We start from the raw sequence: 24,359 nt of genomic DNA, 5'->3' as shown, positions 1-24,359 counted from the left end.
TCTATTACATGCCTGGTCATTGCAGTGCTAGCCTTTACCTCATTACCTGGACACACAGTTTCTACCATGGTTCACAGTTGTGCCCTGTGTGCTGTCACTTACTCTTCAAAGACTATGTTCTTCCCTATAACTTCCTTCTGGTGTTTCTTTTCAAAGCCTGTGTTCCAGGTTATTGATCCTTTGTATCTGTGCCATCCTGGTATAGTTAATTGTTTAGGTATGGTTGAGCCCCAATGTATGACACCTAATAGTTTAAGAAAATATTTCAACTATATACTTGCATCTTGATCTGCAATCTGTAATGATGCTATCCCATTGCAGAAAGCATGAGTCTTCCATTCAGTCTCCTCATGGCTGACTTCATCTCCTGGTTCCTCAGGGTGTGGATCATGGGGTTCAGGACAGGGATGATGACAGTGAAGGTGATGGAGACAGCTCTGTCCATGGAGAGGGCAGTGAAGGGCCAGGCATAGACATAGATGAGGGGCACAAAATGTAGGGTCACCACGGTGATATGGGCTGTGCAGGTGGATATGGCTTTCTTTCTGCCCTCACCTGTGTGAGCCCTCAGCATCACAAGGATGAGTGTGTAAGACAGAAGAAGGACAAACCATAGAGTAGGGACCAGGCAATTGCTGGAAATCATCAGCAGCTCCAAAACAAAGGTGTCAGAACTCAAGGGCCAAGGTGTTGGTGCAGGCAAGTTTGAGAACCTGGGGGACATCGCAGCAGAAGCCATCTGCAATGTTGGGTCGACAGAAGGGGAGTGGGAGCAGCAGGGAGATCTTCACAATGGAGTGGACAAAGCCCCCCAGCCAGGAGGCCACAATGAGGGCAGTGCACCGGCCCCTACTCATGATGTTCACATAGTGCAAGGGCTTGGAAATGGCCACATAGCAATCAAAGGCCATCACAGAGAGAGAGAAAATATCTGCCCCACCAAGTAGGTGGAAGAAGAACATCTGTGTGATGCAACCATTGAAGGAGATGGTCTTTCTCCTGGGAAGAAGGTCTACTAGGACCTTGGGGGCAGTGAGGGAGGAGAAGCAGATGTCCAAGATGGAGAGGTTGTGGAGCAGGAAGTACATGGGTGTGTGCAGGTGAGACTCCTAGGTCACAGTGACCATGATGGCAACATTTGCTAACACACTTGTTACATATACTGTAGATAAGAAGAAAAATAAGAGCAAGCTCAACTCTTGAGACTGGGTAATTCTGCAAAAAATAAATTCAGACACCGTGGTATGATTTCTCAAGGCCATTGGATAATATTTTTTCCTGTATGTACAGCTTTAAAGGAAATAATGATATTACTAAGGCAATGAAATCAAGCAAAGATTTATCTCATGCATAAATTGAACATACGTAATTTTAAAAAATCACGTTTTATTCTACATGAACTTACTGTATTACCCAGGGAAATCACTCAGTTCTACCTGCTTCAGCTCCCCTATTAGCATAAGTTATAGGTTTGTTTCCCTATTGTAGTCAGAGGGGGCCCTTGGTTTCTGTTAAAGTCTACCCCAAGAAGTTACTGAGAAAGAGAACTTAAGGAAGTTTTTGTGGAAGCAGTTGCAGGTTCCCTACATCTTCATGAATCAGAGCAACTCCTATTTTATTCATTTTCTACTTTGTTCCTATGGATTAAACATCATGAGAATAAATCAATCCTTAGATGCCTTTCAGGAACAACACGATAGGGATCGATGTCAATAGCATATTATAGTTTTAAAAGCAACTGCACATCTAATTTCAATAAAATTTCCTAACATATCCTTCTGAGTTTTGTGGGAAGGCATTATCTTTTCCACTTCAACAATAGTGAATCTGAACTCAATAAGAATAAGCTGATTTTCAAGGTTATACAGAAAATCAGTGTCAGAGAGAAGGTAACACAAATGTCTTCCATTTCTTAGTCCTAGGATCTTTCCATTATACTACACTGCCTGACAGTTTCATAATACATAAATCCAACAATAATTTGTGTAAGGGACTCTTTACAGGAATTTTCCAGCACCTTCCACGGTGAGTTTCATCACTCCCTCAATTTCCACTCTCCATCACAATGGAATTTTAGACTATTGTTCTTCTATTACCTTTCAGAAATGTCTCTTTAAGTTCAGTTCATAAACACTCAGGGGTTGGGGTTTAACACAAAGAAGATGACAAAGATGGTGATGGTTCAGTCCATAAGGAAGACAGCAAAGGTCCAGGCTTGCATCCACAGAGAAATGTCATGAAATGCAAGGTTACCACAGTGAAATATTCAGTCCCAGTATTTGCAGATTTCCTCCGGTGCCCTTTCTATACAATTAAGCAGTTTCTGATGAGCTTGCAATTTGCATTTCCTGATGCAGTGCAAAGTAACACAGGATATAAGCAAAGGTTGCTCCTGGTTCCTGGAGACCTGTTGGTTCTCTTACTGCAGAGTCCTTGTTGGGGAAGAAAGAGACAATTCATTATATTTTTCCCAAGTGAGTCAGGAGTAGGCAATGTCTTATGGCTTGAGAATTAATTCAGGAAAAATCATGTTCTTGAAGAAGCTTAACAAATATGCGTAACATCACATAGGAAGCCATGTCAGTTCAAGTTCTGCCCATGTCGGTTCCATGGTTTCTAAGAAGATTTATGACGGTGGAAGTGGTGAAAAGGAAAAAGTTAACTCCGAAAAAAAATCCTCAGCTGTGGCATCTCTCTGAATTACTAAAACCTCTATATAGAGAGATGGTCCCTAGATTAGTGCCCGGCTGGAAAGCATCCTACTTAGTTTGTGTTGAAACAAGCTTTCAGAGCCTTGAGAAATTATGTGGATGAGTAAACAAAAACCATACATTGTTAGAGTTCCCTGGTGCTTCAGTGGATTAAGGATCCAGTGCTGTCACTGCTGTGGCTCTGGTTACTGCTGTGGTTCAGGTTGGATCCCTGATCAGGGAACTTCCACATGCCATGGGAGCAACCAAACAATTGCACCAATGGTGGATCGAGCCCCCATTCTCACAGATACTAGTCAGGTCCTTAACCTGCTGAGTCACAACAGGAGCTGCAAAAACCTGCCACACTTTGCCTCTCATTTGGTCTGGAGGACAGGACTACTTGTTTTGTTTCCTTGGTTTAGACAGTCTTTGTGGGCTTAGTCACCTCCACAGCCTGTAATGATAGGTAGCACATTTTATCTCAAAGACTTCTCTGAGTTTCCCACATTGCAAGGAAACTGGACACTGTGTCACATCTCTCCTAAGGATTCTACTGTCTTCATGGCTCTCCATGTGTCCCCTTCTCTTCATCCTCAGTTAAACCCTTACCATTTCTGCTTAGATGGTTGTAGGAATTCCCAAACTGGTCTTTGGTGTAGTTGACTCTAACTACATCCTCTTAGTTGTTTCCAGAAATATAAGTCACAAATGAGATCATTTATTCCTTTGTTTGAAAAATTTCCATGGTTCTCTATTGCCTACAAAACATCAAACTCCTCAAATAGCAACCAAGACATTTTTTTTCCATCTTGACTATCATCTAGTGCCCTTTTTCCTTCGATCCAGTTTCAGATCTTTATTTTTTTGGTTTTGGGGTTTTTTTTGTGTGTCTTTTTGCCTTTTCTAGGGCTGCTTCCTGTAGCATATGGAGGTTCCCAGGATAGGGATCCAATCGGAGCTATAGTCACTGGCCTATGCCACAGCCACAGCAATGCCAGATCCGAGCTGCATCTGCGACCTACACCACAGCTCATGGCAACGCTGGATCCTTAACCCACTGAGCAAGGTCAGGGATCGAACCTGCAACCTCATGGTTCCTAGTCAGATTCATTAACCACTGTGCCATGATGGGAACTCCAGATATTGAAATGTTATGCAGATTCTTGCTGGCTCCTGCCTTTGGATCTGTGTTCTTGTTGTTCTCTCCATCCACCATGTCCTCCTCACTCTTAGACTCTCCTCCTGGATGAGCACTGAGTTTTCATCACTCAGGTCCAGAGTCCCCTCTTCTCTGAAAAATTTCCTAACATCTTTGTATGACCATAATTCCCTGCACTGACTTCTCTTCTGGCATAAATAACAGTTTTTTTTCCATCTGATTTCTTCTATGTTTATATTTCCTTAGTTCAGTATAGTTTCCTTGTTACACCTCAAGTTCATCCTGTCTGCTCAGTGTTTCATCCATCCCAATGTCATCAAAGCTTTACTTAGTTTGGGGCACATGTTTGGTGCTCAGTAAATTTTTTAAAATTGATGAGTAAACTTGACATGACTTATAGGCATGGGCAATGGAGTATGAGTGAGCAAGAAGAATCTTGACAAACATAGCCTAAGAAACCCTTTTGTTAATGTCTTTGGACTGGCTTCAGGGATGCCAGATAGAGATTTGTTTTCTGATCCAGGCTTTAAAATATCTCTGTGACCTTGGGAAAGTCATGCTGCTACTCTGGCCTCAGATCTTCAGTTGTAAAATGTGCAGACATTTTAGTATGATGTAGTCTGATGCAGGATCTAGTGTGACGTGGGGTAGGACAAGGGGTTTGGAGGCACACTGGGATTGAAATTCTGCCTCTGCCTCCTTTATTTCTTAGAGCAAGTCCTTTATTTTCCTTTAATTTCCTCCTCTGTAAACTGGGAAGCATAGCACTTACTTCACTGGGTAGCATGAGGAGTAACTATAATCATGTTTTGTAAAGTACCCAGAATATAATAGGCATTCAATTAATTTATTTCCTTTCTCTTTCCCTGAAAAAACAGTGCCTTCCCTGAAGGGTTATTTATGAGGACAGTTGCAGAATGTAAAATGCTACTCAACAGAAGAACAGCTTCTCTTTGAACCAACTTGCTTATTTTTATTCCAGTGAACGTGTGTAAATTAACCAAGTGTACCAGAGACTTCAGTGCTGGGTTATTGAGTTTGGGTCTTAAGGCTGGATCAAAGGCAAAAGAGACCCAGTGAGTCATGGGCAATGTACTTATACGGGGCTGCCTCTGCAACCTCCACAGTTTTTAAGGGAATTTGGGCTTAAAACCATGGTTTTTAAGGAAGCACCCATCTTGTAGAAAGAGGCTCTGTGGCCCACATGGACAAACCCTAAGCTGGAACAAAATCTGTTCCTTATATGCAACTCAATCACTTCATCAAATAGAAACCGCTTTTTCTCCTACCATGTGGTGGTGTCCTCTTCTTCTTAGGAAGACATTCCTCCTTACCGAATATTTTTAACATACACTTTGTTTTCTGTCGCTGAAGTTTTCAGCTATTTGTGTGGTATCTTATACACTGGGTGCACTTTTCATGCTCATACTATTCATGTGTGGTCTGCAATATCTCACATTCTGATGGTTCAATATCCTTACCTAAATTCTTCAGCAGCGAATCAGGAAATGACACATTTTGAGACTGGGTAGCTGGGCCTCAGTGTATATGATGCTAAGAAATAGCATGATAGAAGGTGAAGTTCTTCTGAAGATTAGTTATACTAGACTTCAACATCTTCTCTTCACCCTTCTTGTTGTAAAAGCCATACTCAGGAAGTCATGTCATCGTGGCTCTTCTGCTTGTCCCAACGTGTTCCTGCTAGAATTTTATTGGATGTGAGTCTGGAAACAGAATGGACCGTCTTCTGCTAGTGTTGGAGTTCCAGTGGGGATTATTACACCTTTGCTAAGTCATCACCACACAAAGTCCACACACACACACACACACACACACACACACAAACATGAAGTTGTTTAAACATTTCAATAACTTCCAAATTCTTGCAAGGTTTGAGAAGACAAATCTATATAGTGTGTGATTTTCTCAGTATTGGGGAAATATTTGTACAAACATTGAATGTGATATGATCATTCATTCTCAATGTGGGCATCATGCCCAAGGAGACAAAAACTGGTTCTTGGGGGCCAAAAAAACCCTTGGATATTACAGTGATTTGTGGTTCTTCAGAGAACATCAGTACATAAAAAGATATATAGTATATCTTTGGGAGTACGATTTCTTGAGGGAGAGCAATTAGGAGAAACATCTAATAAAGATCCTTTGGTGGGGGGAATGAGTTAATTTTATTTATTTATTTATTTATTTATTTATTTATTTATTCTTTTTATGGCCAAACCTGAGGCACATGGTAGTTCCTGGGCCAGGGGTTGAATCAGAGCCGCAGGGGCTGGCCTATGCTACAGCCTCAGAAACACCAGGTCTGAGTTGCACCTGTGACCTACTCTGTAGCTTGCAGCAGCACTGGATGCTTAACCCACTGAGTGAGGCCAGAGATCGAACTGGCATCCTCACAGACAGAGACTATGTCAGTTTCTTAACTCACTGAGCTGCAACAGGAAATCTAGGAGGCAATAATTTAAAAACATTTTGAGAAGCACTGGCAATATGTTTAAGAGTCTTGGACGAATGTCTCTGTCTTGTAGGATGCAGAGAAGATGTGTGCCACCTATAAGGATTTTTTAGCTAAATATGAGCCCATCATAACAATTTGCAAAAATTTGTTCTGTACGTTTCAATTTCCTCAGCTTCCTTATTCCTCTTGACCAATTTTTAAATGACGATTGGAGACAGAAGGTGGGATTGCATGTGAGCATAGAGAGAAAAAGGAGATTTACTGTCTCTTTGCAGATTTACTTCCTTGGAATTATTCTCTTGAGAGAGAGGAGGATTATAACATAGGCCCAGTGACTATTCCTAAGTGACCCTGTATAAAGTCATTGTTTACAGTATTTTTGTTTGTTTGTTTTTACTCTCTTGGTACACAAAATGGGTCTTGAGTGTGTGAAAAGTTATTCCTTAGGTAATTTTTTTTTTATACCAGATTGATTTGCTTGAATTGCCTATGCATACATAGATGAAAACTATAGTTTTGCTCCAGCTCTAAAAGTCTTGGGGGTGAAATAGAAACAGGGGATAAAGGTAAGAAGGAAGTTCAGGTTAACATAAAATAAATGTGGATTCTGTGCAGATATATCCCCAATCTGTTAATTCTTTTTTTTTTTTTTTTTTGCTTTTTAGGGATGCACTCTAGGCATAAGGAGGTTCCCAGGCTAGGGGATGAATTGGAGCTACAGCTCCTGGCTTAGTGACAGACACAGCAATGTGGGTTCTGAGCCGAATCTGTGACCTACACCACAGCTCATGGCAACACCAGATCCCAACCCACTTAGCGAGGACAGGGATGGAGCCCACATCTTCTTGGATACTAGACAGATTCATTTCCACTGAGCCATTATGGGAACTCCTGTAATTCGTTTGAGATTAATTTTAGTGGGCAAAAGTGTAGAACAGACTTGAGCATAGGAAATGCTTGGTCCATGTATATCGATTTGTTCATGTATATATCTGAACTTAAAATGTTCTTTCTCTTTTCACTAATTCATGAACTATTTTGAAGACTATGCACTCACAATATTAAGTCAAGAAGTGATTCTAATAATCTGCTGAAAACAGCAACACCACTAGAGAGAGAATGTATGAAACAAATGCATTCATATTCTGTTTATATACATATTTAGGAACAGACATGTATACAATAGGGAACATTGTATGCCTGATCATTCACAGGAGTGGTGCTATATTTGGAAGCTACAATCTTCTCAACATTTATCATGTTTCATTCTCATGACAACCTTGTGTGTAGACAATGTTATTTCCATCTTGCAGGTGGAGAAAATGAGGTCCAATATGTTGGCTTGAGAGCCACAGAGCATACCAAAATAGTATTTAGGGATTTTTTTTTCCATCTTCTTAGGGCTGCACCCAGGGCATACAGAGCTTCCCAGGCTAGGGGTCAAATCAGAGCTGTAGCTTCCAGCCTACACTACAGCCACAGAAACACTGGATCCAAACTGCACCTTAGACCTATACCACAGCTCACAGCAATGCCAGATCCTTAACCCACTGAATGAGGCCAGGGATTGAACCCACATCCTCATGGATACTAGTCAGGTTCATTAACCACTGAACCATGATGGGAACTCCAACATTTAGGTTATTGATTTCAACCTCATGCCCCATACTTCTCCCCAGTCCCCTAGCTGATGTCTGATCTCATCTCTTCCTTTTGTTCTTACATAATCTCTAACTGGAGTTCCTGTTATGGCTCAGTGGGTTAAGGACCTGATGTTGTCTCTGTGAGGATGCAGGTTCGATCCCTGGCCTTGCTCAGTGGGTTAAGGTTCCAGTGTTGCCACAAGCTGTGGCACAGGTTGCAGCTGCAGCTCCAATTGGACCCCTGGCCTGGGAACTTCCATATGTGGCAGGTGAGGTCATAAAAAGATAAAAAATAATTTAGTGGCTCTGGGGATATAGACAAATGACTGTAGAGAAAGAGCCAGCTGTCTCTGACCCTTAGGTTAGCAGTGAGGTAACCAACTCAAATTAGATTTCCAGGCTCCATCTGACTGCTCATCCCATCTTATTGCTTTCAAAAGGCCCAAGCCTCCTCTGCATTCTCTTTATGGCTGACTTCATCTCCTGGTTCCTCAGGGAGTAGATCATGGGGTTCAGCATGGGGGTGAGGACTGTGTTATTGATGGATACAGCTGTGTCCATGGGCAGCATAGTGAAGGGCCAGCAGTAGATGTACACACAAGGCATGAAATGAAGAGTCACCACCAGGATGTGGGAGGTGCAGGTGGAGAGGGCTTCGTTCTGGCCCTCCACAGAATGAGATCTCAGCACCACCAGAACCCTCGTGTAGGACCCCACGAGCAAGAGGAAATACATCAGGATCACCAGCCCATTGTTAGAGATCCTGAGGCACTCCAGAGCAAAAGTGTCAGTGGAGGCCAGCTTAACCACCTGGGGCACGTCACAGTAGAAGGCACAGTAGAAGACTTTGGGGCCACAGTAGGGGAGTGGAAGCATCAGAATAATCTGAACAATGGAGTGCAAACCACCACACACTGAGGAAGCCACCACCAAGGCCAACCACATCTCTCTCCCCATAAGGGTTACATAGTGCAGGTGTTTGGAGATTGCAAGATATCTGTCATAGGCCATCACAGAAAGGAAAAAAATATCTGTCCCCACCAGCAAAGTGGAAGAAAAAGATATGAGCCATGCAGCCATTGTAGGAGATGGCTTTCCTCTCTGATAAAAGATCCACTAGGAATTTGGGAATGGTGACAGAAGAAAAAACAATGTCCAGGACAGATTTGTTCCACAGGAGAAAGTACATGGGAGTGTGGAGGTGGGACCCGCAGGTGATGGTCACCACAATGAGGGCATTGCCCAGCACAGTTCCTACATAAACAGCAAGAAAAACCACAAACAAGATTTCCAGGAAGAAGAATTCCTTCATGTTGGTGTGGTTGCTCTGGACCATGACGGGGAGCACCCTCTTCTAGATCTACTTTGGGTGAAGATATTTTAGAGTTAGGCGTGTGAAGTCCTGAGGTGACAACATCATTTATCATATATTAGTATAAGGCTCTTTCAAGCATTTAGATCATTGTGACTACTAAGAAAAACCAAGCTAGAGTCTCCCCCCTACACACCTTTTTTAGTCACACCCATGGCATGTGGAAGTTCTCTGGGCCAGGGATCAAATCCATGCTGTAGTTGTAACCTGCAGTGCAGCTGTGGCAATGCTGGATCCCCCAATGCACCACACAGGAACTTCCCAGGGTGAGAAAATTCTTTTTTTTTTTTTTTTTGTGGTGGTGTCTTTTTGTCATTTTAGGGCCACACTGATGGCATATGGAGGTTCCCAGGCTAGAGGTCTAAACAGAGCTGTAGCTGCTGACCTATACCACAGCCCCAGAAACTCAGGATCCAAGCCACATCTGCAACCTACACCACACTTATTGGCAATGCTGGATCCTTTACCCCTTGAGCTAGGCCAGGGATTGAACCCACAATCTGATGGTTCCTAATTGGATTCATTAACCACTGAGCCACAGTGGGAACTCCTGAAAATTCTTTACCCTGCTGGTTCTTCTTTTATATTGTAAATACCTTGAGTTAACAGGAAGAACTATCATAGTCTTATGTTCTTAATCTGACAAAAAGAAAGATTATGGTCATTTGACTATGGCTTATCGTCTGTCCTGTAAGAATAACTTCTTCAAATGTATACAAAGCTTTACGCTTTACCCAAGTCTTCACCTGTAACATCATCTTGATTTTGATTTTCATGATGCCACTTTGGGGTTCTATAGAGCAGTTATGATTATCATCATTTATATAAGGGAAACTGAAGCTTAGAGCAGTTAGTGACTTGCTCACATTTGTATATTTGCCAAGTTAATAATTGAAAAATCAGAGATTCAAAGCCAAATACATTTTCTGATTTGAAAAGAAGTCTCTCTTTGACCAAATTTTAGACCTCTTCTCAAGGAGGTCTCAGTATTGACCTTCCTTGTCCTTCATTGCCAAGGACAGTTTTAGCAAGAATCCTGTTAAATCAATTTATCAAGAAGCCCCTACACTTCATTTCCAATCAAACTCCTCATCCACGCTTTTGAAATCTAACACCTTGTATATAAGTCCTTGGCTTGTCTTGAGCAAGAATCCTGCTAAGGCAGCTTAGCAAGAATTCCACATCCTTGATGTCTCCTTTTAGTAATTTTTCACTCACTGACCCCTACATTCTGTTCATTGGCCATAAATCCTCACTTGTCCTTGTTGTAATTGGAATTGAGCTCAGTCTTTCTTCACTAATTCAGTTGTTTTGACCCCATTGAATTAGTCTTGAATAAAGTCTGTCATCATTTTTAACAGGTGTTCAGTAAATAATTTTTCTTTCAGTCTCCAGGCTTTTCCACTGTTGCACTCTGCCAGATCAGAGTCTGGGGCTTCCTTTGATTTATTAGAGTTACCATGAGTACAATTAAGTAGCACGAATCCTTAATCCTCATCACTTCCCTTAAAGGAAGAGACAAATCAGGGCCTTATAAGTACTCCCAGTAGGCTGACACTCGGACCTCATTTGGGTCAACAAAGCTCTTGGTAAAGAGCAGAGCTACAGTCATTGCTCAGAGCCCATGGAAATGTCACACATAAGCTGATCATTAAAGCTTCAGGATCCCAGATGTGACTTAAAGCAACCCCCCTGACCTTAAGGGGGGAAAGAGAAAAATATTTATTTTTCCAGAATTAGTCTATGGATTGGTGAAAGATGGAGAATTAAAGAAAATTTCAGGTATTTAATGATTTTTTCTTTTTTCTTTTTGGTTATAAGAATGAGATCTAGCCCTTAAACAAATTTCAAGTACATAATATTGTTCACTATAGTCACATTGTGCTAATGCTCTCCAGGATTTATTCACCTGGCACAACAAAAACTTGGTATCCCTTGACCAAAATCTCCCCATTTCCCCCTATTCACAACCCCTGGTAATCACCATTCTACTCTCTGCTTCTGTGAGTAGAGGACATTAGGTTAAGTGGCATAAGTCAGAAGCAGAAAGACAAATACTACATAACCTTGTTTATATGTAAAATCTAAAATAGTTGAACTCATAGAAAGAGCTTAACCAGGTTTGTTAAAATAAAATTCACTGATTTTCTGCTATTGCTATATTGTAGAAAAATAGCTGTTTTTCCACCACATTAGATATCTGGTCATCAGAGGACAAACCCTTTTCAATAAGAATATCGTTATGTCAAAGAACACTCATATCAGATCATTTTAAAAAATTCAAATAGCTGAGATGATCAAAAATACAGTTCAACAATAGAAAATAGACAGTCTTGGTATTTGAAGCAATGGTATTGTACCTGAAGAAACAAGGATGAAAAAGATGAGAGTAAACCAGATTTTAAAAAGAAAAGAACACTTGTCCTGAAGCAAAAGCATAGTAAAGCATCCTGCAAGAAACCTATTTCTTTGCCACAGCTACAGAAATGCCAGATCCTTTTCCTTTTCTTTTTTTCTTTTTTCTTTTCCCACTGTACAGCAAGGGGATCAAGTTATCCTTACATGTATACATTACAATTACATATTTCCCAACATTTTGTTCTGCTGCAACATGAGTATCTAGACATAGTTCTCAATGTTACCCAGCAGGATCTCCTTGTAAATCTATTCTAAGTTGTGTCTGATAAGCCCAAGCTCCCGATCCCTCCCACTCCCTCCCCCTCCCATCAGGCAGCCACAAGTCTTTTCTCCAAGTCCATGATTTCTTTCTGAGGGAGATGTTCACTTGTGCTGGATCTAGATTCCAGTTATAAGTGATATCATATGGTATTTGTCTTTGTCTTTCTGGCTCATTTCACTCAGTACGAAAGTCTCTAGTTCCATCCATGTTGCTGCAAATGGCATGATGTCATTCTTTTTTATGGCTGAGTAGTATTCCATTGTGTATATATACCACCTCTTCTGAATCCAATCCTCTGTCGATGGACATTTGGGTTGTTTCCATGTCCTGGATATTGTGAAGAGTGCTGCAATGAACATGGGTGCATGTGTCTCTTTTAGGTAGAGTTTTGTCCGGATAGATGCCCAAGAGTGGGATTGTGGGGTCATATGGAAGTTCTATGTATAGATTTCTAAGGTATCGCCAAACTGTTCTCCATAGTGGCTGTACCACTTTCCATTCCTACTAACAGTGCAGAAGCGGGTTCCCTTTTCTCCACAGCCCCTCCAGCACTTGTTATTTGTGGATTTATTAATGATGGCCATTCTGACTGGTGTGAGGTGGTATCTCATGGTAGTTTTGATTTGCATTTCTCTTATAATCAGGGATGTTGAGCATTTTTTCATGTGTTTGTTGGCCATCTGTATATCTTCTTTGGAGAAATGTCTATTCAGGTCTTTTGCCCATTTTTCCATTGATTGATTGGCTTTTTTGCTGTTGGATTGTATATGTTGCTTGTATATCCTAGAGATTAAACCCTTGTCCATTGCATGGTTTGAAACTATTTTCTCCCATTCTGAAAGTTGTCTTTTTGTTTTCTTTTGGGTTTCCTTTGCTGTGCAAAAGCTTTTCAGTTTGATGAGGTCCCATGGGTTTATTTTTGCTCTTATTTGTATTGCTTTGGGGGACTGACCTGAGAAAATATTCATGATGTTGATGTCAGAGAGTGTTTTGCCAATGTTTTCTTCTAGGAGTTTGATGGTGTCCTGTCGAATATTTAAGTCTTTCAGCCATTTTGAGTTTACTTGTGTGCATGGTGTGAGGGTGTGTTCTAGTTTCATTGCTTTGCATGCAGCTGTCCAGGTTTCCCAGCAATGCTTGCTCAATAGACTTTCTTTTTCCCATTTTATGTTCTTGCCCCCCTTGTCGAAGATTAATTGACCATAGGTGTCAGGGTTTATTTCCGGATTCTCTATTCTGTTCCATTGGTCTGTCCATCTGTTTTGATACCAGTACCACACTGTTTTGATGACGGTGGCTTTGTAGTATTTCTTGAAGTCTGGGAGAGTTAATGCCTCCTGCTTGGTTTTTGTTTCCCAGGATTGCTTTGGCGATTCTTGGTCTTTTGTGGTTCCATATAAATGTTTGGATTGTTTGTTCTAGTTCTGTGAAAAATATCATGGGTAATTTGATAGGGATTGCATTGACTCTGTAGATTGCTTTGGGTCATATGGCCATTTTACAATATTGATTTTCCCAATCCAGGAACATGGAATATTTTTCCATTTCTTTACATCTTCTTTGATTTCTTTGATGAAAGTTTTATAGTTCTCGGCATATAGGTCCTTTACCTCCTTGGTCAGGTGTATACCGAGGTATTTGATTTTGTCAGGTGCAATTTTAAAAGGTATCATAGTTTTGTATTCCTTTTCTAATATTTCATTGCTGGTACACAAAAATGCGACTGACTTCTGAATGTGAATCTTATATCCTGCTACTTTGCTGAATGTATGAATCAGTTCAAGTAGTTTTGGGGTTGAGTCCTTAGGGTTTTCTGTGTATAGTATCATGTCATCTGCATACAGTGACGGTTTGATCTCTTCTTTTCCTATATGGATGCCTTTTATTTCTTTTGTTTGTCTAATTGCTGTGGCTAGGACTTCCAAAACTATGTTGAAGAGCAGTGGTGAGAGTGGGCATCCCTGTCTTGTTCCAGATTTGAGAGAGAAGGCATTCAGTTTTTCCCCATTGAGGATTATATTTGCTGTGGGTTTATCCTAAATGGCTTTGATTATATTCAGGAATGTTCCCTCTATACCCACCTTGGCGAGGGTCTTGATCATGAATGGATGTTGGACTTTGTCAAATGCTTTTTCTGCGTCTATTGAGATGATCATATGATTTTTGACTTTTCTTTTGTTAATGTGGTGTATGATGCTGATTGATTTGCATATGTTGAACCATCTTTGCGAACCTGGGATGAACCCAACCTGGTCATGGTGTATAATTTTTTGATCTGTTGTTGGATTCGGTTGGCTAAGATTTTAGTGAGAATTTTTGCATCTATATTCATCAATGATATTGGCCGATAGTTGTCTTTTTTGGTGGTATCTCTGTCTGGTTTTGGAATGAGGGTGATGGTGGCGTCATAGAATGTCTTTGGGAGTATTCCTTCTTCTTCAACCTTTTGAAAGAGTTTAAGGAGGATGGGCACCAGTTCCTCTTTATATGTTTGATAAAATTCACCTGTGAAGCCATCTGGTCCTGGACTTTTATTTGTAGGGAGTGATTTTATGACCTCTTCAATTTCATTTCTAGTGATCGGTCTGTTCAGTTGGTCTGTTTCTTTTTGATTCAGTTTTGGCAGGCTGTAAGATTCTAAAAATTGTCCATTTCTTCCAGATTGTCAAACTTGTTGCCATATAGTTTTTCATAGTATTCTCTTATGTTTTTTTTTTTTGTATTTATGCAGTATCCATTGTGATTTCACCTTTTTCATTCTAATTTTGTTATTTGGGTTCTTTCTCTCCTCTTTTTAGTGAGTCTGGCCAGGGGTTTGTCAATTTTGTTGACCTTTTCAAAGAAACAGCTCTTAGTTTTATTAATTTTCTCTATTGTTTTTTGAGTCTCTACTTTATTGATTTCTTCTTTGATCTTTATAATTTCCTTCCTTCTGCTGATTTAGGACTTTTTGTTCTTCTTTTTCTAATTCATTTAGGTGGAGGGTTAAGCTGTCCATTTGGGATCTTTCTTCTTTTTGAGAAAGGCCTGTATTGCTATAATTTCCCTCTGAGCACTGCTTTTGCAGCATCCCATAGATTTTGAGAGGTGGTTGTGTCTTCATTATCATGTTTGTTTCAAGGTAGTTTTTAATTTCCTTCTTGATTTCCTCATTGACCCATTGGTTTTTTAGTAGCATGTTGTTTAGTCTCCATGCAGTAGGTTTTTTCTCTTTCCTTTTCCCATGTTTGATTTCTAATTTCATGGTGTTGTGGTCAGAGAAGATACTTGAGATAATTTCTATGCTCCTAAATTTATTGAGATTCGCTTTGTGTCCCAATATGAGCATTTGAGAATGTTCCATGAGCATTTGAGAAGAATGTGTATTCTGCCTTTTTTGGATGTAGTGTCCTGAAGATATCAATGAAATCTAACTTTTGTATTGTTTCCTTCAGGATCTCTGTTGCTTTATTGGTTTTCTGTCTAGAGGATCTGTCCATTGATGTGAGGGGGGTATTAAGGTCTCCTACTATGATTGTATTCTCATCAATATCTCCCTTTATGTCCGTTAATATTTGCTGTATGTATCTGGGTGCTCCTATATTTGGGGCATATATGTTGATGATAGTAACATCCTCTCCTTGGATGGATCCCTTAATCATTAAGTAGTGTCCTTCTTTGTCTTTCTTTATGTCTTTTGTTTTAAAGTCTATTTTGTCTGATATGAGTGTTGCGACTCCTGCTTTTCTGTCATGTCTATTGGCGTGAAATATTTTTCCCCACCCTTTCACTTTCAATCTATATGTATCTTTTGTCCTAAGGTGAGTTTCTTGTAGGCAGCATATTGAAAGTTTTTGACTTTTTATCCACTCAGCCACTCTATGTCTTTTGATTGGGGCATTCAGTCCATTGATATTTAAGGTGATAATTGATAGATGATTATTTATTGCCATTTTGAACCTCGTGTTCCAGTTGATTCTATGGTTCTCCATTCTTTCTTTGTTTTTGTGTTTTGTTTTTTTTTTTTTTGGTTGGATGTTCTCCTGTTATTATCTGTTTGATTGTTTTTTTTTCTTTAATTTTTTGCAAATGCAATATTTGGTTTTGGCTTGTGGTTGCCCTGTTTTTTAAGTATGCTAACCCCTTCCTAAAATTGTGTGTTTTAGCCTGATGGTCCTGTAGGTTCAAACACTTCATTACTATATTAAAATTAAGAAGAGAATCATACAAACAAACAAAAAGGGTCTATTTATTTCCTAACATCCCTTGCCCACATTTTATGATTTTGATGACTCTTTTTTATTTTTTCTTTTTATTTTTTTTTGAAGCATGTTTGTATTTAAATCTGTATGCTGGCTTATTTGAGTGACTGCTCTCTGATTGTGGTTTCCTCAGTCCTAGTTCTTCCTCTTCTTCTTCTTCTTTTTTTTCTTGTCTTTTTTTCTTCCCTTTCCTTCTTTTCTTTTTGGTTTAGAGAAGCCCTTTCAGTATTTCTTTTAGCCTGGGTTTTGTGTTGCTATATTCTTTTAGCTTTTGTGTGTTGGAATAAATTTTTATTTCCCCTTCTATTTTAAATGATATTCTTGCTGGATAGAGTATTCTAGGTTGCACTTTTTTTTTTCCTTTTAGCACTTTAAACATCTCTTGCCATTCCCTCCTGGCCTGTAGTGTTTCTGTAGAGAAATCAGCTGATAATCTTATGGGGGTTCCCTTGTAGGTAACATTCTGCTTTTCTCTTGCTGCCTTTAGGATCCTCTCTTTATTACTAACTTTTGCCATTTTTATTAGGATGTGTCTTGGTGTGGGTCTGTTTGGGTTCAATGTGTTTGGGGCCCTCTGTGCTTCCTGTATCTTGAACTCAGTATCCTTTAGATTTGGGAAGTTCCCAGTGATAATTTCTTCAAATATGTTTTTCATTCCCTTATCTTTTTCTACTCCTTCTGGAATACCTATTATGCGTAGATTGGCCCACTTTATACTATCCCATAGGTCTCATATTGCTTTCCTGTTTTTTGATTTGGTTTTCTGTCTGCTGACCTAATGGGGTGATTTCCATTATTCTATCTTCCATATCACTGATTCGTTCTTCTGCATTTTTCACTGTGGTTTTTGCTGCCCGTAGTTCTGTTTGTATCTCTGCAAATGAATGTTCTAGTTTTTCTTGGCTCCTCCTTATATTTTCTAGTTCCTTTCTTATGGTGTCTGCATTACTGTTCATATCTTCTCTTAATTCCTCAGTATTTTCACTATTTCTCTTTGGAACTCCAGGCCTGTCAGAATGCAGAGATCTGTTTCATGGCTGACTGTTGTAGGTGAGTTCTCCTGCTGGTTTGACTGGGGGTGGTTTCTCAGCTTCTTCATCTTGCTTGTTGTTTTCTTTTTCCTGGGGGAGTTGTACTCTCCATGACCAGGAAGTGTTTGGCTTGTCACTGCCATGGAATGTTTCCTGAGGGCTGGTGTTGTTGGTCAGTCTTTTCTGAGGCAGTGTGGTTTGTCTGGAGTGTTGATGGGGCTAACAGGGTCTCTTTGAAGCAAAGGAGGACTTCCTGAGGGCAGACAGGAGTGGGAGGTCCACACCACAATGGTAGCAGATTTCACTGGGTCATGCAGAGCTTGCTCTGGTGTTTTTCGGCTGTGGGGTTCTATCAGGGGGTTGGCGGCATTAGGCAGCTGTTCCTCAGGAGCGCAGTGCCCCCTGGGGGCTGGAGCAGCTATCTGGGTCACTGAGAACCCAGGAGGCTCTTTCCTAGGGCAGCCCAACTCAGAAGGACGGCCTGAGAATGTAGGCAAACCTTTTCACAGTCTGGCCAAGCTTGTTGTAGCTTTTTTGGGATGCAGGGGTCCTGCAGAGAGCTGGCAGTCCTTTGCAGCTATTCCACAAGTGTGCGGCTCCCCCTGAGGGCTGGAGCAGCTAGCTGGGTCACTGAAAACCCAAGAGGCTCTTCCCCAGGGCAGCCTGACTCAGAAAGACCATCCGAGTATTACGCAGATCTTTTCACTGCCCGGCCAGGCTTGTGGTAGGTTTTCTGGGCTGCAGGGTGTCCTTCCTGGAGCTGGCAGTCCTATGTACCTGATCTGCAAAAGCTCGGCACCCCATGGTGGTTTGGGCGGCTAGCTGGGCCGCTGCAAAGCCAGGAGGCTCCTCCCCAGGGCAGCCCCACTCAGAAAGACCGTCCAAGATTTAGGCAGATCTTTTCATGGCCTGGCTAGGCTTGTTCTAGCTTTTCTGGGCTACAGGCCTTTTCTCGGTGGCTTCTGGTGTTTGGTGCTGCTCTGCAGGGGTGTAGCCCCTCCAAAGGGCAAGCAGGCCTGTGCAGGGACAGCCCCTGTGATGGTAGGCTTCAGGCAATTGTTGAGGCCAGCCTTCCCAGATGGCAGGCAGCCCCAGGTCCAGCGAGTGGGTAGGGGGTGTTGGGGTGGGGGGAGGGGATGCACTGGGAAGCACAGCTTTCTGCTATCTAGTGGGCTGTTAAGCTTGCTGTGGCGTGGGGAGTATTCTATGGGGACCCACCCCTTCTTCTCTCCCCTCCCCAGCATGGGCGCAGACCAGGCTCTTCTCCCAGGTTCCCTCTGATGTGGCTTTCCACTTCCCCGCCCTTAGCATATTATTCCCTTCCTCTGTGATGGCTTTGTTTTCTAGTCTCCCAGGCAGTCTCTGCCCCTTCAAACTTGACAGACCGGTTTCTAGACCTCCCAAGCAGTCTCTGCTCCACCCCACCCCCCAGCCATTTCTCCGAGACTAACCTCTGGAGCCCAGCCCCCACCCAGGCATCTCAATTTTTGGTGACTGTGCCCGTAGTTCAGATGGTCTGTTTGGTTCTCAATCTGCTTTTCAGAACTCCAACTTACTGTTACACTCTTCTCTGCATCTGGAGATTCCTCTGGTTCATTTGATCTTTCCCCCAAGTAGGTGACTTTCCAGGGTGCAGGATCCCTTTCTCCTCCGCAGTTCCCTTTCGGGAGTGCCCATCCGCTCCGATTCACCTTCTCTCACTCTCCTTTCTCTTGTTTTACCTAGTAATGTCACGAACTTCTTGCCGTTATTGGAGTTTAGGTTCTTCTGCCAGCGATTGGTTGCTGTTCTGTGTGAGTCATTTATCCTGTAGATGTGGGTTTTTTTGTTGTGTTTGTGGGAGAGGGCGAGCATGTCCCCCTACTCTTCCACCATCTTGTCTCCACCTCGGTATTTCTATTTAGAAGCTACTTAAGCAAGTTACAGGAGAAAACAAATTGTATTCACGTCATCAGTAAATAAGACTTTCAACTTTAGAGAAAAAAATATAAAGAAATTTAAGTTAAAAATGCTGCAACTTTATTTTGAATTGGAAATATCAGTATAGACTCCTGATGTGTTTTTGCTTAAAATACACACTTCCTGCCTCTGTCCATTGCAAAATCCCAGAAACCAAGAGTAATCTATTAGCAATGGATGCTCCTAGCAACCAGACTGTGATTGCTAAACATTCAGCACTGAAACAAAATAGAACTCTTCAGAGCTCTGTCTGAATCCAGATCTGGGGCAGGATGTGTACAAGAAGATACTAGATGATCTGATCCTACCAAAGGAAGCAAAAAAGATGGGTCCTGGGTCAGAGGGCTTGGCAGCTGGCTTGAGCAGCCTCCCCAGCCAGAGCTGGCACACTTGGAGTATCACTAACAACAATGACAACAGAGGATTGAAACTCACCAGCTGTGTTAAGAGACATGCTTTAAACAAAAACAACAACCACCACCTCCTTTGACTTTGGCTCTTCTGGAAGAACCCTATTCTGAAAACTAGCAAATAAGGGTAGGGAAGGGAGCACTTTCCCTGCCTTTATTTTAAAATCAAATAGTTTACTTGAGAAGGTTTCTCCTTATGTTGATGAATTCCAACAGCTCAAGAATAACAGAACGACAGGATAGAAATAAAAAAAATTTAACCTCAAATGCAGCCATTGAGTGGGGCAGCCATCTCCAGGGAATGCTGGGATTTAAAAGAAACAAACAGCCATGAGCTGCAGTGTAGGTCTCAGACTCAGCTCAGATCCTGCCTTGCTGTGGCTCTGGCTTAGGCCAGCAGCTACAGCTCCGATTAGACCCCTAGCCTGGGAACCTCCATATGCCATGGGAGCACCACCAGAAAAGGCAAAAAGACAGAAAAATAAAAAATAAAATAAACAAACAAAATACAACCAGACATTATGTGTCTCCTGATGGAAAATATGACACTATGTATGGAATTTTTGCCAAAATACTGAACCTGAAGGCAGGGAATGAAGAAGCACATATAATGGCACCACAGAGATATGATCAGAAAAATTAAGAATATGGGAGACTCTATGACATCACTGACAAATTGCAAAGGAATGAAAAAGAAAGGTAGAAGAAACTGTAAAGAGATCCCAAGGTATGGCCTGGTGTAGATCTTAATATGAATAAGCCAATTCTAAGAGAAAGAAAAAAAAATCCCACCTGGGAATTTTTAACACTCACTGGATATTTGGAGATATTAAGAAGATACTGCCATTTGTTATGTGTAATAATAGTATTGTGTGGAGTTTCTACCATGGCTGAGTGGAAAAGAAACCTGACTAATATCCATGAGGATGCAGGTTCAATCCCTAGCCTCACTCAGGGAGTTAAGGATCTGGAGTTGTTGTGAGCTGTGGTATAGGTCACAGATTTGGCTTGGATCCCACATTGCTGTTGCTATGGCTGTAGTATAGGCCAGCGGCTGCAGCTCTGATTCGACCACTAGCCTGGGAACCTCCATATGCTTCAGGTGTGGCCCTAAAAAGACCAAAAAAAGTGATTATTTTAAAAAGTGTTTATCTTTTGGAGATATATGCTAAATTATTTCTAGAAAAAAAAAAAGAGCTACCTAGAATGTACAACAAATGTAGGCCTCTTTTGTAATTTCACTAATTTTTCTAGGTCCTTGAAACCTTTCATTTTGAAGATTCAACATGAAACTTTTGTATTTTCAATGCTCTGAAATTTTCTTACTTTATTGATTTTACAACTTTATTCTTTTCTCATATTGTAATTCTCTTGAGTATATAAGGTAACCTGGACTAACTCTGTATTTCTCTTTTCTTTTCTTCTTCAAATTCATCATTTCAGAATAAATGAATTATTTGAATTAAAAGAAGTTGACCCAAAGCAACTTATATCCAACATGGGATATGCCAGCAACTAAATATTACATCAGTTAGATACTGCTACAACTGAGAGGTTTCTTCAAACATGAAAAAATACAATGTCTTTTATGCTTTGGAGCAGCAGGATTAGCAAAGAGTCTCAGAATCACTGGAGATAAATATTAAATATCCAAATCAATTATTCAAAGGCAGCAAAGAATAATTCCATTTTCTTGGGCCAACCACTAATCATACTATAATGTTCTCAGCACTTGTATCTGTCAGTGCTAGGAAACAGTAATGGAAAGCTTCTTAGACCAGGAATGTGAAAGAACTGTTGGTTAATGCAGACACAAATCCCCACGTGTACCTAAATGCATGATATAGGACAAGGCTAACTTTAGAATGGGGATGGTATCTTCAGAACAATACAGATAAATTCCTCCACAGTGTGTATAACTGTAAGACATCAGACTAAATTGAATTTGTTAAAAAGGACTGGACTCAAAGAGCCCAAACTGTACCCCTGATCTAATTAGCTTATTTACAAAGTTTAACTGATTTATTTTCCTTAAAAGACCTTTCTCTGGACTTCCTACAGATACTGTTTTTGTAAAAGTCTTCCAGTTGCCTGTACTGAAATTCAGCTCAATAAACAGATTTTGTTTCCCTTTTAAAAGGGAATATATTGTGTCCTTGAATGGAAAAGCCAGAGGCTAGCTCATTGGGCACAGGTGACCTGGCAGCAGTGTCTTTAGGAATCTGTCTCTCTTGGGTCTTGGTCTCTAGACTCTACTGTCTCAGCTTCTTTTTCTTCCAGGCTCTTTCCACCTGGTGGAAAAGTGGTCACCAGCAGCTTTGCCAGCATCTTACCATCAACCCCACTGGGAAGAGCTCCAAGCCTCTTGTTTGCCAGGCTTCCCTTATATTGGCATCCCTACACCTACCACAGGGCCAGAGCACGCATGCTGCCTTTCGGCCAAGCTTGGGTCCCACAAGGTTGAGTGTATACCAACACACATCACACATGCACCAAACAGGGGAGGGTGGTGCTTTGATGGGAACTCAGACTCTGCTACTTGGAAAAGGAGGAATGGATGCCTGACTGCCAAAAATGCCATTGGACATCTACTGCAGAAATTTAAATAATTTTGGTTGTATAAAATTACTCTGTGTTGAGGCCTGCCTGCTCATTTTCAGGTTAAAGGAATGGCAGTGAGGCCAGCTTTGGAAGTTTTGCTGTTCTGTACTTAGGGGTAGAAGGAGGAAGAGTTTAAAGAGAATACAGAATGTCTAACTCTTGATCTTGTTTTTCCCTCTAAGGATGCAAAGGCAACAAGTGTCAGATGTACATTTACTGGCAGGTCATTAACTTTTTTTAATGTCTTATGAAAAATAAATCTTTTGTTGAGATTTTAGGAATGATAAAGTAAATCCCTTCTAGTTACCTTCTCTGAGGGAAAGTACTTAACAGTTGCTTCTTTATTTTTGCTTTAGCATTCTCAAAGGTCACAGGATGGAATAATTTCATTAGAGAACATGAAAAATGCTGTCCTAGAACTTCCCAGTTGCTCAAATAATGGTGTGACACAGCCACAAACCCATGCTCAGCCATCCAGGGGAGATCACATCTCAGTGGTATTTGGGAATAGATGTCTAAACAGTCAAGAGGGATGGTTATACAGTTCACAAAATGTTAGCCCATATGTATTGGGCACTGACTGTATGCTATGTGATTTACTGTGCATGGGAGAAACAAACAGAAATATGGGGATGTGCAATGATATGATATTGTGATTTATAATTATAATAAAATATATAATAAGAACTACATATTTCTGTGCCATTTCCCGCAGAGTTCCTAAAACCCTTGGAATTTTTGAAGTGATAAGAGCAAAAAGGGTGTCTTTTGTTATGTGGATTGACTAGAAAAAGGCACCTAAAGATGTGAGATGGGGGCCAGCTGGTAAATATGTGGCCATGGGGGGAGGGTGGTGCTTGGAGAGAACATGGAAGCTCTGAGCCCTTTTCCCATGTCTTGGCTATGTATGCTTTCATCTGGCTGTTGACTACTATCCTTTAATAATATTCTCTGTAGTAAACTGGTTATCTAATAAGTAGAATGCTTCCCTGAGTTCTGTGAGCCACTCTGGCAAATTACTTGAACCAGAGGAGGACAGATTTGGAATTGGCATCTAAAGTGGGGGTGATAGTACAGTCCAAATTGAGTCATTACCTGTGGAATTTGATGCTATTTCCAGGTAGATAGTGCCAGAACTGAATTCAACTGTAGGATAATTAGCTGGTATCCTGGAGGATTGCCTGGTAGTGTGGGGGGAACATCCCCCTGCTCCACACCTGCACTGGAAATTGGCCTCAGAACATCCAAATAATTGGGTATACAAACACCTAGCTCCTGGTGTCAAATATATTGTGACCTGCTTATAAGAGGTGATTTATGAGAATAATTAAAATAAAATGAGGGGTGAGAGAGGGATGAAGTTGTGAAAAGTCAGGAACTATATGTGTCTAAAGAAATGGAGTTTTATTCTTGGGTCTACCAATAGAGTGAATAGGACAAAAATAACATTTGATTTTAAGATTTTTGTCCCAAAGCTCCTTAGTCCTGAGGAGTACAGGCATGAGTCTCTGACATCTCGTTGGATGTCATGTACTGTTAGGATATCTTGAATTTATAGCTCTTTCTTTCTGCTTGACTAGAGACTGAAGTTTGCTGATGTTTCTGCATATCTAATGTGATTTCCACTTGGTATCTGGCTCACTTATGTACAGAAATATATATTCAATTGGGTTGAGAAAGACCAGACCATGGTTCTTCAAAACCCTGGGGATAAGGCTTATGCTTGTTAGCACTTAGCCATCTCTGCCTTCTACACACCAAGTTCTCTGTCAACCTTCAAGTAGAAATCAGCACAAAAACTTCTGCACAGATGTAAGTACTAGCTGTCTCAATATCTATGGCTGGCTCAGGGGCATCATTAAGCAAAAGGACAAGAAGACCAAGGGCAATTTAAAATTCTTTATAAATGCCAGATTCTAATGAGCATACCAACCACTGTGGGTGATAGTAAATTAATGCAAACAAGGTCTTCCTTCTTTTATTTACTCCCTTAAATCTCAGGTTCACAGATTTCTTCATATGTGGGGAACTGATGCCCAGGCATTTCAGCCCATCTCAATGAAAACAAGTTTTCAAATGTATGTTTACCAAAAC

At 41.0% G+C, this 24,359-nt stretch overlaps 2 protein-coding genes across 2 annotated transcripts; both read right to left on the bottom strand.

Annotated features, from left to right (window-relative positions):
* Positions 1 to 307: 307 nt before the first annotated feature.
* Positions 308 to 4,937, bottom strand: LOC125119141 (olfactory receptor 4D9-like). The gene is given in 3 exon segments (XM_047765996.1): positions 308 to 694; positions 696 to 1,109; positions 4,863 to 4,937. Coding segments are annotated over 3 exon segments (876 nt in total).
* Positions 4,938 to 8,385: 3,448 nt separating this feature from the next.
* On the bottom strand, positions 8,386 to 9,307 carry LOC125119142 (olfactory receptor 4D6-like). Its single transcript, XM_047765997.1, is given in 2 exon segments — positions 8,386 to 9,009; positions 9,011 to 9,307. Coding segments are annotated over 2 exon segments (921 nt in total).
* Positions 9,308 to 24,359: the final 15,052 nt, after the last annotated feature.

This window comes from Phacochoerus africanus, unplaced genomic scaffold (genome assembly GCF_016906955.1).
Source record: "Phacochoerus africanus isolate WHEZ1 unplaced genomic scaffold, ROS_Pafr_v1 Scaffold_15, whole genome shotgun sequence".
Classification (NCBI taxonomy): domain Eukaryota; kingdom Metazoa; phylum Chordata; class Mammalia; order Artiodactyla; family Suidae; genus Phacochoerus; species Phacochoerus africanus.
This window is presented reverse-complemented; position numbering and strand designations above follow the sequence as displayed.